At 33.1% G+C, this 12,467-nt stretch overlaps 1 protein-coding gene across 49 annotated transcripts in view; it reads right to left on the bottom strand.

Moving 5' to 3' along the window:
* LOC105224521 (Down syndrome cell adhesion molecule-like protein Dscam2) overlaps positions 1 to 12,467 on the bottom strand; it is a 158,160-nt gene that overhangs the window by 72,747 nt on the left and 72,946 nt on the right. For 35 of the 49 annotated variants that reach the window (XM_049453268.1, XM_049453272.1, XM_049453273.1 and 32 more), the window contains exon 6: positions 6,772 to 6,895. The exons of 1 other annotated variant lie outside the window; for it this stretch is intronic. In XM_049453268.1, the coding sequence (XP_049309225.1) occupies positions 6,772 to 6,895 (124 nt within the window). Of the gene's footprint in view, positions 1 to 1,665; positions 1,790 to 3,951; positions 4,076 to 5,933; positions 6,058 to 6,771; positions 6,896 to 7,305; positions 7,430 to 9,472; positions 9,597 to 11,950; positions 12,101 to 12,467 lie in introns of all 49 variants that reach the window. 13 more of the 49 variants (XM_049453282.1, XM_049453281.1, XM_049453286.1 and 10 more) reach the window with 9 other exon arrangements.

Raw genomic sequence — 12,467 nt, 5'->3', positions numbered from 1 at the left:
TTTTCACTTGCAATATTACCTAAACGCTGGCACAGGGTACGACTGTGCCGGGCAAAATATGCTCAACGACGTTTCGATGCGCGCCTCAGCGTCCTTACGTCTATCGCCTACGCTTATCTTAGGTGCAACACTACCAACGGGTTCTACAAAACGAAAACATTATTTTTACAACAAAGATGTGTTGGGGTATGTTATGTTTTAAGTTTGAAAACTGCCATGAATAATTAAAGAGCGCTTAGTGAAAACTTTGTTTTCACTACAAATTGCTGCAAAAGTTTCAAGAATCAAACGCTTGGCTGAAGTCTCAACACCAGTGTTTAAATTGTCATCAATATTAACTACATACTTTAAGGTAGTTGGAATACCTGTAAGCTGGTACCGGAAATGATTGTGCTGGACAAAAGAGCGCAACGCTTGAATGACTTTTAACACCGGCATTTTGTAGTTGTGCGGCTATGCTAACTTTTGGTGCAACACTGCCAAGGGGCTCTGATGATAGAAAATTTGTTTGGAAATAATACTATTGTAGTTTATGCGTCATTGAAAGTTACTTATTTGCCTGATTAATAATTTTTGCTGCCTGAATGTTGAAGATAGAAATTTGAAAATCAGCTGAAAGCTTTTCAAGTAAATCTTTAAGGTTAAAAATAATAAATAAATAAAATCAATTATGAACATGGTTTATATTTTATAATACACAATTAAATTTTTCAAAACAAAAGTTCTTCTGTTAAAAAAAATTAAAAAATAAAAATGCATTAAATTTCTAGTAGCAACCATTGTATGTAACTCAATTTACTTCTACCTCTAGGCACTAGCTAAGGTTGCTGTTATTCATTAATCGATAACATTAAATCATTGAACCCTCCTCATCAATAAACTTCCGTTCACTTAAAATTTTTAAATTTAGAGAAATTGCATGGAATGAGATCTATAATAGATTAATACCAAATACCTTGCATAGAAATTATAAATTTTAAAGTATTATAAAACGGTATGCATCAGCATGAAGAACCTTTTAAACACTCATTCCCTCACCTATAAATTGGCACTGGATATGCCTGTGCAGGACACATAATCGCGAGGCTATGATTCTGCACAATGCTGTCATGATTATAGCCATCTTTTTTATTAACGCGTGGTGCAACACTACCGACGGGTTCTAAATCGAGAGGAATTTAAATTTGTTGGTACTTAAACTATATAATGACAGTTAATTTGATCAAAAACATTAACAGAATGTTGGGAACAGTATTTTTAATTACTTCAAAATTTTACTAAAAAGCAATATTTTTTTACAACTTATAACGCACCTATAAGCTGGCACTGGATATGACTGGGCCGGGCATTGTATCGCAATTGTGTGATTAACCCTTATGCGATCATAATTTATTTCATCTTTTCGACTGACACGTGGTGCAACGCTACCAATTGGTTCTATAAGTTAAAATCGAAATTGTCTAAAATATTCAACAAAATCTACGCCTATGGTAAAAACTGTACTGAATGTTGAGATGAGTTTGTACAAAAAAAACTGCTGATTGATTTCGGTTTTTTTTTTTGCGCTGTATGAAGCTAATTTTTAGTTTGAAAATCATTTAAATTGCTTTATCTTTATTTTAACATTTTTCTTAAATTTTTTTTCTGGTGAAAATTTCAACGAACCTATAAATCGGTACTGGATACGATTGTGCTGGACATTTTAACGCAACAGTCCGATTTTCTGACACACGATCGTGGCTGAATTCATCATTTTTATTAACTTTTGGCGCAACGCTACCGACAGGTTCTAGAAAAACGTATTGACATGTTTTTTAGTATTACTTTAATAGGCAAATTTTTAAAGGTCTCTGAAAACCTGAATGTTGGTCAGCTGATAGATTTAGAGACGTATCTAAATACGCTGTTAACAAAGATAGATTTACAATAGTCAAACATGATAGATTTACCAAAGTATGGTCAACACTAATTTTATGAAAATCCATTTAAACCTCGAATTTTAGCATTACGAATATTATTATACAAGTATTTTATTACGTTTCTTTCTACCAAAAACATTATTTCAAAGATAAAATGAAATATGCATGAAACATTTTTAACGATCTATAAAAATATTTAAACTTTTCACAAAAACTTAGCTAAAAATTTGATATTGATATTGTTTTCGTTTCATATACCTGTACAGAGGCATCGGATATGATTGAGCAGGGCATAACAAAGCTAGAGACTCACTAATTTTCCCTAAAAATATGCCAACTTTGTCTTTAATTTCAACTTTGGGTGCTACTGAGCCCACAGGTTCTGAAATGTTGGAAACACCAAACGATGTTAGCGTCAAGGTATGCAAAAATATTTATTCTGAAAAACCTGAATGTTGGATTTTCGAATGTTTACAAAAATAAATAACAATTTTTAGCTTCTAAGCAATACAAAACACTTCCAGATAAGAACGTTTAGGTAATTCTACAATTTATCAAACTTGCCAATGAAGCATATGATATTTATTTTCAATATTCACCTATAAAATGGCATTGGATAACTTTGAGCGGGACACAGCAAACTCAACGAAGCATTAGCTTGACGTATAGCAAAACCCAATTTGTCGTTCATTTCAACTTTGGGCGCTACAGAGCCAACGGGTTCTGTGAATTTTTAAGGAAAAATATCGATGAGGTTGTTACAACGCACAAAATAAATCGTATGATAAATTATAGCACAACTTCAATATCCTATAAAATGTTGGGAATAGTAAGCCGTGCGAAATACGATTATAATTTATTGTTCAACTCTTTAAGAACCGTTTCAAATTCGCCTATAAATAATCGATACTCACAGCCTATAATCATTTTGTCCTTATTCGTAATTAAAAATTAATTAAATAAATATAATCGATTGACAGCTGATTGGAAAGAGATGAGCGATGAAATGATTTGTAAGTGATCATATGCCACTTTTGTTTTAAAATTAGCCAATTCTACTTTTTATGAGTTGCTTCTAAAATGAAATTGACGGTTATTGGTTATTATCAATTTTCATCCTACCTAAACGCTGGCATCGGGAAAGCTTGGGCTGGACAAATCAGACTTAATGAAGCGTTTTCTCTAGTAAATGCCACTTTGACTTTATCGTTAATATCGACTTTTGGAGCAACGGAGCCAACGGGTTCTGAAATAGTATTTTAACTATAACTTATAATTTTAAATATCAAAAATTTTTGCAAAACATATAAACTGCCTGCGTGTTTAGGGTATATGCGTTTTAGCTGTCAACTCATATTAATTTAACAAATTTACAAATTATTACCGAAAAGCTGGCATTGGGTAGCCCTGAGCTGGACAAAGTAAACTCATTGAAGTATTGGACTTTCGCATACCGAAATCTATTTTATCATGCATATTCACTTTGGGGCCTACTGAGCCAACGGGTTCTGAAAAATCGTTAGGAAACAGTTAACATAAAATCCTACAAATATCAATAAGCTTGTGTTGCAATGAAAACCGCCTGTATAAATTTTGCACATACCTATAAGCTGGCATTGGATATGATTGTGCCGGGCAGAGTAAACTAAAAGCTTTACCCAATGGCTTATCCAACCAATTGATGCGATCTTTAACATCTACTTTTGGTGCGACGCTTCCAACCGGTTCTATAAAATAAACATTACAAGGACTTTGAGCACTGTCTTGAGATCTTCAGTAAGTTAAACTGCCGTTATGTTGGGAAAGTTGCGAGCAAGTTGAGATGTACTTTGTTTATAAGCAGTTTGAACACTTATTTGATACTTAGTAGACTTAATTGAACAAAAAGTAGACCTAACCGAATTCTCACATACACATATTGAGTAAAGTGCAACCTGTGAATATCGCCGACTATATGTAATTCCGATCCTTCTCGTTTAAAGCCCAATACGAATTTCACACATTTTCCAACATATAATGCACCAAGGCTTACCTATAAACCGGCACCGGATATGATTGTGATGGGCAGAATAAATTTAAAGAGTTGCCAGCTGGTTTATCAACCCATTTAATGCGATCATTGGGATCCACTTTCGGCGCTACACTACCAACGGGTTCTGAAATTTTTTTAATTTATGCATTTAGGTCTCATGCATTGAGAGATATTAAATAAACATTATTTTGAAAAATGTCTGAATGCTTAGGGAGGAAACTATGCAACATAACATAGTTGAAGAGATTATCAAAAAACAATTTCAATTTTTAATTTTATCAATCCATTATTCACCTATAAATCGGTACCGGATAAGACTGCGCTGGACAAATTAAGGCAAAACTGTGATCGACTTCAGCGCGTGCATAATTTATCTCATCTTTAATATCGACTTTCGGTGCAACACTGCCTACCGGTTCTGCAAACGTATGAAATTGAAGTGGAAATTTATATGAATAATTTATTTTGTAAATTATTATTTTTGAAAATGCCTTCATGTTGGGAGTGCCTAAGAAAGGTTGTAAATTTCGATAACTTGTGCACCGTTACATAACCTCAAGATTATATGTCTAAATTCTTAACCTTTAACCTTGTTTTAGAATAAAAGCATTTTAAGTTTTTTCTTGCAGTTTCAAGTAGACTCACTGTTTGACTTTACCTAAAAGCAGGCATCGGGTACGATTGTGCCGGACATATGAGCGCTTTATCTGTGTGCAAACGAGTGCGTGCGAATGTGAACTCATCACGTGTATCGACTTTTGGTGCAACACTGCCGACCGGCTCTAAAGAAAATGCAATAAATAAATTAAGTTGAAGAATTTGACAACTTGCTTTAACATCGTAAATGTTGGGATGAGAGGATAAACCATTTCACATATTTTTCCATCAAATAATCACAGCATATATGCTAAATTTCACTACTCAATATAAACACACCTAACGATTGGAACGGGATAGGCTTGTCCGGGACACTGCATTGCATACTCTTGTCCCATTTTGACTTGTATAAATTGAAATTTGTCATGTAAACTTGTAAGTTTTGGCGGTACTGAGCCCACAGGTTCTAAAATTATATAATATTAACAATAAAAACTATAAAAATTGCTTCAGGATTTAATGCGGAGAAAACTGCTTGAATTATTAAAAATGAGAGTGCTTGTTCAAAGAAAGGAATGAATGTTTCTTTGGCAAAATAGAAAGATTTAACACTTGAACTGAAATATTTTATTAAAGTACCTCACAATAGGAACCGGATATGCTTGACCTGGGCACTGCATGGAAAATTCTTGGCCAAATTTTACTTGTAAAACTTGGAATCGATCATGCAAGCTCGTTACCTTTGGTGGCACTGAGCCGATGGGTTCTATAAGAGGAAGAAGACTTTTCAATACAGAATGTGTACAAAAAAAAATGGTACTGAATGTCGGGATAAAAGCAGGGTGTGCACGGAAATCTTCTTTTTAAAAATACATAAAGCAATTCATGGTATGTAAGTACCTGACAATCGGCACGGGATATGCTTGACCTGGACATTGCATTGAGAAACTATGACCCAATTTGACTTGCATCAAAAGAAATTTGTCATTAATGTTCAGTATCTTTGGTGGCACCGAGCCAAGTGGTTCTAGAAAAATAATTCAATAAAATGTGATTCTTTTAGAAACGTTAATCAAAAGCTTTTAATATAAAACTTGCCAGAATGCTTGAGGTTATTTGTAATCAAAATGCTTTGTTCTCTTGAATAAAAAAATTGTTTTTGACTGATTTGGCTACTTTGCTTACATGATTTTAGCGTTTCTTTAGAAAGTACATATAACAAAGGCTAGGCACTTTCTTTTCACAAAGAACCCATATTTGACGATTTCTTCTCAGTGCTATGTAAGAGTGTCCTTTATTAGTATTTTTAAAGCCTTATAATATAATCCACAACCCTCCTAATATGTTCGTCGATAATCTAAACAGCAATTGCTTCAAGCACATACCTGACTATTGGCACCGGGAATGCTTGTCCAGGACATTGCATAGCATAAGTAGCACCTTGAGGCACTTGCATGGTGCGTACTTTTTCGAGCAGATTCATTTTGGGCGGAACGCTACCGACAGGTTCTAAACATTTTGAATGAATACTTCAATATTACTGATGAAAATATGTATATTGCAAAATTTCCTAACTGCCTGAATGTTAACTCAAACTAGTATTGAGAAGAAAAAATTACGAAAATTATACTCCAAACCTACCTATATGTAGGTATCGGATATGACTGAGCTGGACATTTTAAGCTAAAACTTTCACCCAAATAAACGCGTACACTTGAAAGCTCACTTTCCATATTAACTTTGGGGCGCACAGAGCCAATTGGTTCTGGGGAAAGGAAAAACATTACGAAATATATTATATTTGTTAGTTATTCAATAAGAAAATTTCAACTGTCTGTTGGGATCTAGAAAACTGCCAGCGAGCGGAAGAAATAAGCCAGGCATTTACAAGTATAAGTAATTTAGTTTCCTACCTATAAGCGGGTATGGGATAGGACTGCGCCGGACATTTCAAACTGAAACTCTCGCCCAAATTAGCACGCGCAATATTTAATTCGCTTTCAATATTAACACGAGGAGCCACTGAGCCAATTGGTTCTAGAATAAAAATACTAATGAACTATTTTTTAAAAGGTGAGTGTGAGGAATATGCGCCTAAATGTATGCCAGAATGTTGGAAGAGAGTTTATAACACCTATAGTTATGGAAATAACCAACAATTTTTGATCAGAACTTGTACCCAATTATTTTCTTTAACAAGAAAATATGCAAAACTGTGTCTACCTATGCGCTGGCGTTGGATATGACTGCGCCGGACAAAGTAAAGCAAAACCAACGCCACTCGCGATTTCGCGTGTCTGTAATTTGTCCTGCACGTTAATTTTGGGCTTGACGCTACCAACTGGTTCTGCGAAAAATATGCAAAGTATTTGTTTTAAAAAATAAAAAATAAAAACATTTAAATAGTATCTGAAAACGCCTGAATGTTGTTGTCGTAAAATGGAGAATCACTAAAATTTGTGTTAAAATATTGTAGAAAATTACACGTTTGTACCTAAAAGCAGGCATTGGGTAGGATTGCGCGAGACAGAGTAGCGCATAATTGCGACCCAATTCCACATCGATAAATTGATGTTTGTCCTGCAGCTGCACCTTTGGACGTACGCTGCCAACTGGTTCTGGTTAACAAATAAATAAATTTACCGATAAATTATAGTTTTTGTGTAAACTACATGGTTAAAAAGTATGTAAAACTGCCTGAAAGTATGCTTTGTATTTTTCAAAAACGATTTGTGGCGAGCGTGTATAGTTACACACCTGAAAATTGGCACGGGATATGACTGCGCCGGACAGAATATAGCGCTACTGCTGCCACTGGCAATTTGATTCACTTTAAAGCGTTCGAGAAATGTGATTTTCGGTGCAACGCTGCCAACGGGTTCTGAAAATTTTTTTAACGGTTAAGTTAAACGGTGTTAAAAACTGACTGATTTGCTGGGATATGGTACTTCTAAATACAGACACTTCATAATAAATTTGTATTTTATTACTACTGCATTAATAATTGAGTATTACCTAAAAATTGGCTGCGGATATGCTTGTGCGGGACACAACAAGCTTAAACCTTGATTTTGTTTGCCCTTAACATGCTTCAAATCTTCACCGATACTAATTTTGGGACTAACGATGCCTACAGGTTCTAGAAATTCATAAATAGCGATATATGCATAGAGTTGTTGAAATAAAAATCGTAACTATGTGCAAAAAAATTCTTGAAAACTGCCTACAATTGTTCGGAAATGTTTAATAAATTATTTGTTTGTAATAATGATAGTATAGTTAAAAGTGAGAGCGATTTGCAAGTGCGTGTGAACATGCCCTTATTAGTCACTTAATAATCGATGTTTATACTACTGGCTCATGGCTCATTACTAACTGTTTAAATGTTGCATGACCTTGAATTTTGAAATAGAAACGTGGGTTAGTTATGAATTTATAGTTAATGGAAAATGTGATCCAAAAATACTACAGACATCAACTTCAGTGAGGGAAAAATTGTCTAATACCTGAAAATCGGTGTAGGGTATGCTTGTGCTGGGCAAAGTAGGCTCAAACTGCGACCGCTCTTCGACTTTATATGATTATAATCATCACCAGAATTGATTTTGGGGCTAACACTACCAACAGGTTCTGAAATAACAAATAACTAACAGTGAGACTGGTTCATAAATGTTCGGAAAACTGCCCGAAGATTGGAATTAAAACGCCTAAAAACATGCTTGCTTCAAGTACTTATGTATATAAAATTATATTATTTCAAAAAATCGTTACCTAAACAATGGCACGGGATATGCCTGCGCTGGGCAGAGCAGCGTAACGCTTTGACCTTTATGCACCTTTACGGTACGCGAATCGTCACCGGAAGTTAGTTTTGGTGACACGCTACCAACGGGCTCTGAAGCATTTCATAGAAACAAATGAACAAGGTAATGGAAAATGAAATATCGTAGAAAATTTTAAATTTCTTGGGATGGGGTAAAGCTTGCACAGAAATTAATTTAAAGTTTTACCTAAAAACTGGCACCGGATAGGCTTGCGCTGGGCACATTAATGTTGCACTTTGTCCAATAGATACTTTTGGAATTTTTATTGCATCATCACCAGCAGTCATTTTAGGACTAACACTACCAACGGGCTCTGAAGAAAGCATTTAAAATGTATACTCTAAATAGTGTCTCAACCATGTATAAAGCTTTCGAAAGTCTGCTGAATGTTGGAACAAACTCTGCATACAAATTCCAATCAAAACAGTGTTTATAATTTTATTTTTGTCGCCTACCTAAAAACTGGCACTGGATACGCCTGAGCCGGACACAATAGGGTCACGCTATGGGTCAATGGCACGCGTATAATTTTTATGTTCTCCTCGTTTGCAAAAATTTTGGGGCTCACAGAGCCGACTGGTTCTAGGAAAGAAATATAATACCAATAAAGTTGAGAAAATTATGCGAACTTTGTTTGATTGAACTCAACTGTTGTTGGGATAGCCTTAATTATACATTATTGTTATGCCAGAAATGCGTTTACCTAAACAATGGCACTGGATAGGCCTGTGCAGGACAAAGCAATGTGGCGCTTTTGCTAAAATCTATTTTTACGATACGTGATTCATCACCCGAAGTAAGACGTGGACTAACGGTACCGACAGGCTCTAAAGCATAGAAATAAAACTTCATAAATGGAGGACATACAGAAAATAAGTTGTGGTTTAGTTTAGAGGCAGGATGTTGGAATAGGTTAAACACTGCGGTTAGAGTTGCCTAAAATCTAATGAGCCGCTCAGCATTTTAACTTGCATTAGTAGACCTAAACGATGCTCTTTATTTAATTATTAATTTGATTAGCTCGATTTGATTTCTAAGACTTTTGTAACGCAATCAACGAATACGAGAGGAATAGCACTGCATACAAATCATACGCTTACCGAAATATTGGCACCGGATAAGCTTGCGCTGGACAGAGTAACGTGACTGATTTATTACCAGGCGTGATAATCACTTTTATATCATTGCCGGAGAGTAGACGTGGGCCAACGCTACCAACAGGTTCTACAAATACGATGTACGAGGTACGGTGGGTAATGTTTAAAAAGGGTAAGTAAGAGCGTGATAAGAAAACTGTATGAGTGTTGAAATAGACTACTCGAATGATTTTGAAATTTTTTATATACCACCAAAGACCAAAATTACTTTCATAATTAACTAAAATATTACAAAATCAGGGACACACCTAAACATTGGCGCTGGATAGGCTTGAGCAGGGCAGAGAAGTGTGACGCCCGCTCGTGCGGCCGCCGTAAAGCTGCTGCTCGTTTGTACAGTAGGAAATTTCGGTGATACCCTGCCAACCGGTTCTGTAAATTAGTTTTTAGAAATATATATTCATTTAACATAGGCTAAGCTCAAAAATTTATGCGAGCCTTACAATAAAATATTGCACATTTAAAATGTTGTTATATTTAAAGTATTTATTTAGTTTAAAAGTATGATATTTACTATTAATGCGCACTTACCTTGCACTTTTGGAATTATTGCTTAGGATAAGGGTGCGAATTTGGCTAGTATTTAGGTACTGTGCTCAGCGCACAGTGGCACAAAAAGTAACGAAAAATTACTTTTTTGTTTTTAATGACGAAGTAAATGCTCCATATGTTCAAGCTCAAGTCAGGCAAAAAAAATTTAATGCATTTGAAATTTAATTTAACATTAAATATTGCTTTAGAAATTTATTAATTCCGGAATTTATTTTTTTTTTTAAATTCGCATTAATTCGCGCAACAGTTTACCCTATCCCAACATTCAGGCAGTTTTCAATGCAGGCTAAGGGAGCAACAATTTTTTGATGTTACCGTTAGAATTATTTTGTTTAATTGAATAGTTAAATTTTAAATACAAAATATTTTTTAACAATTGAAAAAATTTACTGAAATAAGTCTTTAGCAATAGTTTTATCAAAATAAATTATGTTTTTTTTTTTAATATTCATTTTTTTCATAACTCTTTTTTATACAAAATATTTGTTCATGCCACACCTTCGGAGCAAAGAAAAAGATTTTAAGCTAAAAATCTTTTTGATTGATTTTTCTCTTTCATATTTAGATCAAAAAGTTGTTGCTTTAAATATTTCAAATAACTTAATAGTAAATAATTTATGTATATATTGAGCAATACAAATATATTCACAATTCATATGGCCCAATATATTATTAATATGTTTACCAGCAGAAAAAATGTTTTTATTAATTATTAACAAAGTCAAAAATTACATAAATAAAAACTTTAATATTTTTTATGCTGGAAACGCTTATTTATTGCGTAACTGTGTATATTTAAAAAATCTTCTACTTTGAATTGTAGAGTAAGATTGATTTTTAATTGTACACAATTATGCAATTTTTGTATAAAATGCAAGCCTAAACTGCAACGGTTATTATAAATATGTTTAAATATTTAAATTCAACAACTGTGGCAACTTTTTGCAAAGTTTTTTATTAGCTATTATTTTTTCACTTTCTACATTTTCAGTATTTTGTTTTTCAAACTCGACCACAGTATCAACAATTTTCTTCCCGTTGCAGCACAAAGGTCAAGTATAAGCGTATGTACATACAATATAAAGCTAAAACAAAAACATTTTACCAAAACCAATAGGAATAATAAAATTATAGAACGCAAATAAATTTAGTATTTTTAATAACGTTTGGTAAAATATTTTTATTTCAAATATTCGACAATCCAGTTCTGACATATTCACATATTTCAATTATTTTTGAAAAAATTGTATTTTCTAAGCATTAAATTAATTTTGAAAAGTTCATTAAATTACATAATACTATATTATTTTTTATTTTTTTTTACAATTTAGTTTAGGTGGGAACTGAATTTTCGTAGTTACCGTTATTTAAAGTGACACAGTTAAAACTTCGAATATTAATTATATTTTTCTTTCTGAAATTTCAAAACACTTCTCATATAATAATTTTTGATACTACTTTTTTTTTTTAATTTTTAGTTTAGATTTTAAGTTATTTTACTTATTTCTCATTGTAACTCTTACTTCATTTTTTATTTACTTTGTTTCCAACACAAATCATATTTTTTTATGTTTTTCAAAAATCACTTTAATGAATACATGTACATATGTATATTAGTACATATTTTTCATGTTCTTTCACAAAATTTCATTAACAAAGAAACAAAATGAAACTTTAGTTCCTCTTATTTAAAGGCTTTTATGAATTACCGCCATACTATGTTACAGGCTTTATTTTCTATATAATAATAATAATTATTCCAATAATACAAAATGTTGCTAAACACTATTAACCAAATTTTAACTGCGTCCTTTTATGAGTTACAATTATTTTACGCTACTAAAAATACGCTTAAAGCTTACAACTTACCTGTGATCACCAAGCGTCCCTTCGTTGCGCTCAATCGTGTTTCGCCAGTTAGACGGTGCTTGGTGCGACACTGATAGCTTTTGTAACCATCTTCGGGTCCCACTTCGCGTATATGCAATTCGCCAGAGGGCAAAACCAAATATTTACCATCTGGTTTCGAAAACGCAGCACAAAATTAATAGTAAGGAGTAGAAAAAAATACAATACATTAAAAAATTGTATATCTGCATTATAACTGTATAATTATTTGCTACATAAAAATACGCATGCAACACTACACCGTAAATAAATAGAGATTTTTTTTAACTTGGCAAAATATACAATTTTACTTATTTCTTTTATACTCAAATACAATTTCTTTCAGTTCCAAATTCTCTTATTATTTAAAGTGTAGCTCTGTTAGATAATTTTGTTTTTACATATACTATACATATATAAAAGCATGCGTTTAGTTATGTATATATATTTGAAAAACTTTAGTGTATTTGCCGTTGAAAAACGTTAAAATATTATTACG

The sequence above is a fragment of the Bactrocera dorsalis genome, chromosome 3, assembly GCF_023373825.1.
Source record: "Bactrocera dorsalis isolate Fly_Bdor chromosome 3, ASM2337382v1, whole genome shotgun sequence".
In the NCBI taxonomy this organism is placed as follows: Eukaryota; Metazoa; Arthropoda; class Insecta; order Diptera; family Tephritidae; genus Bactrocera; species Bactrocera dorsalis.
Note: the sequence above shows the minus strand (reverse complement) of the source record. Positions and strands in the feature narration are given on the sequence as shown.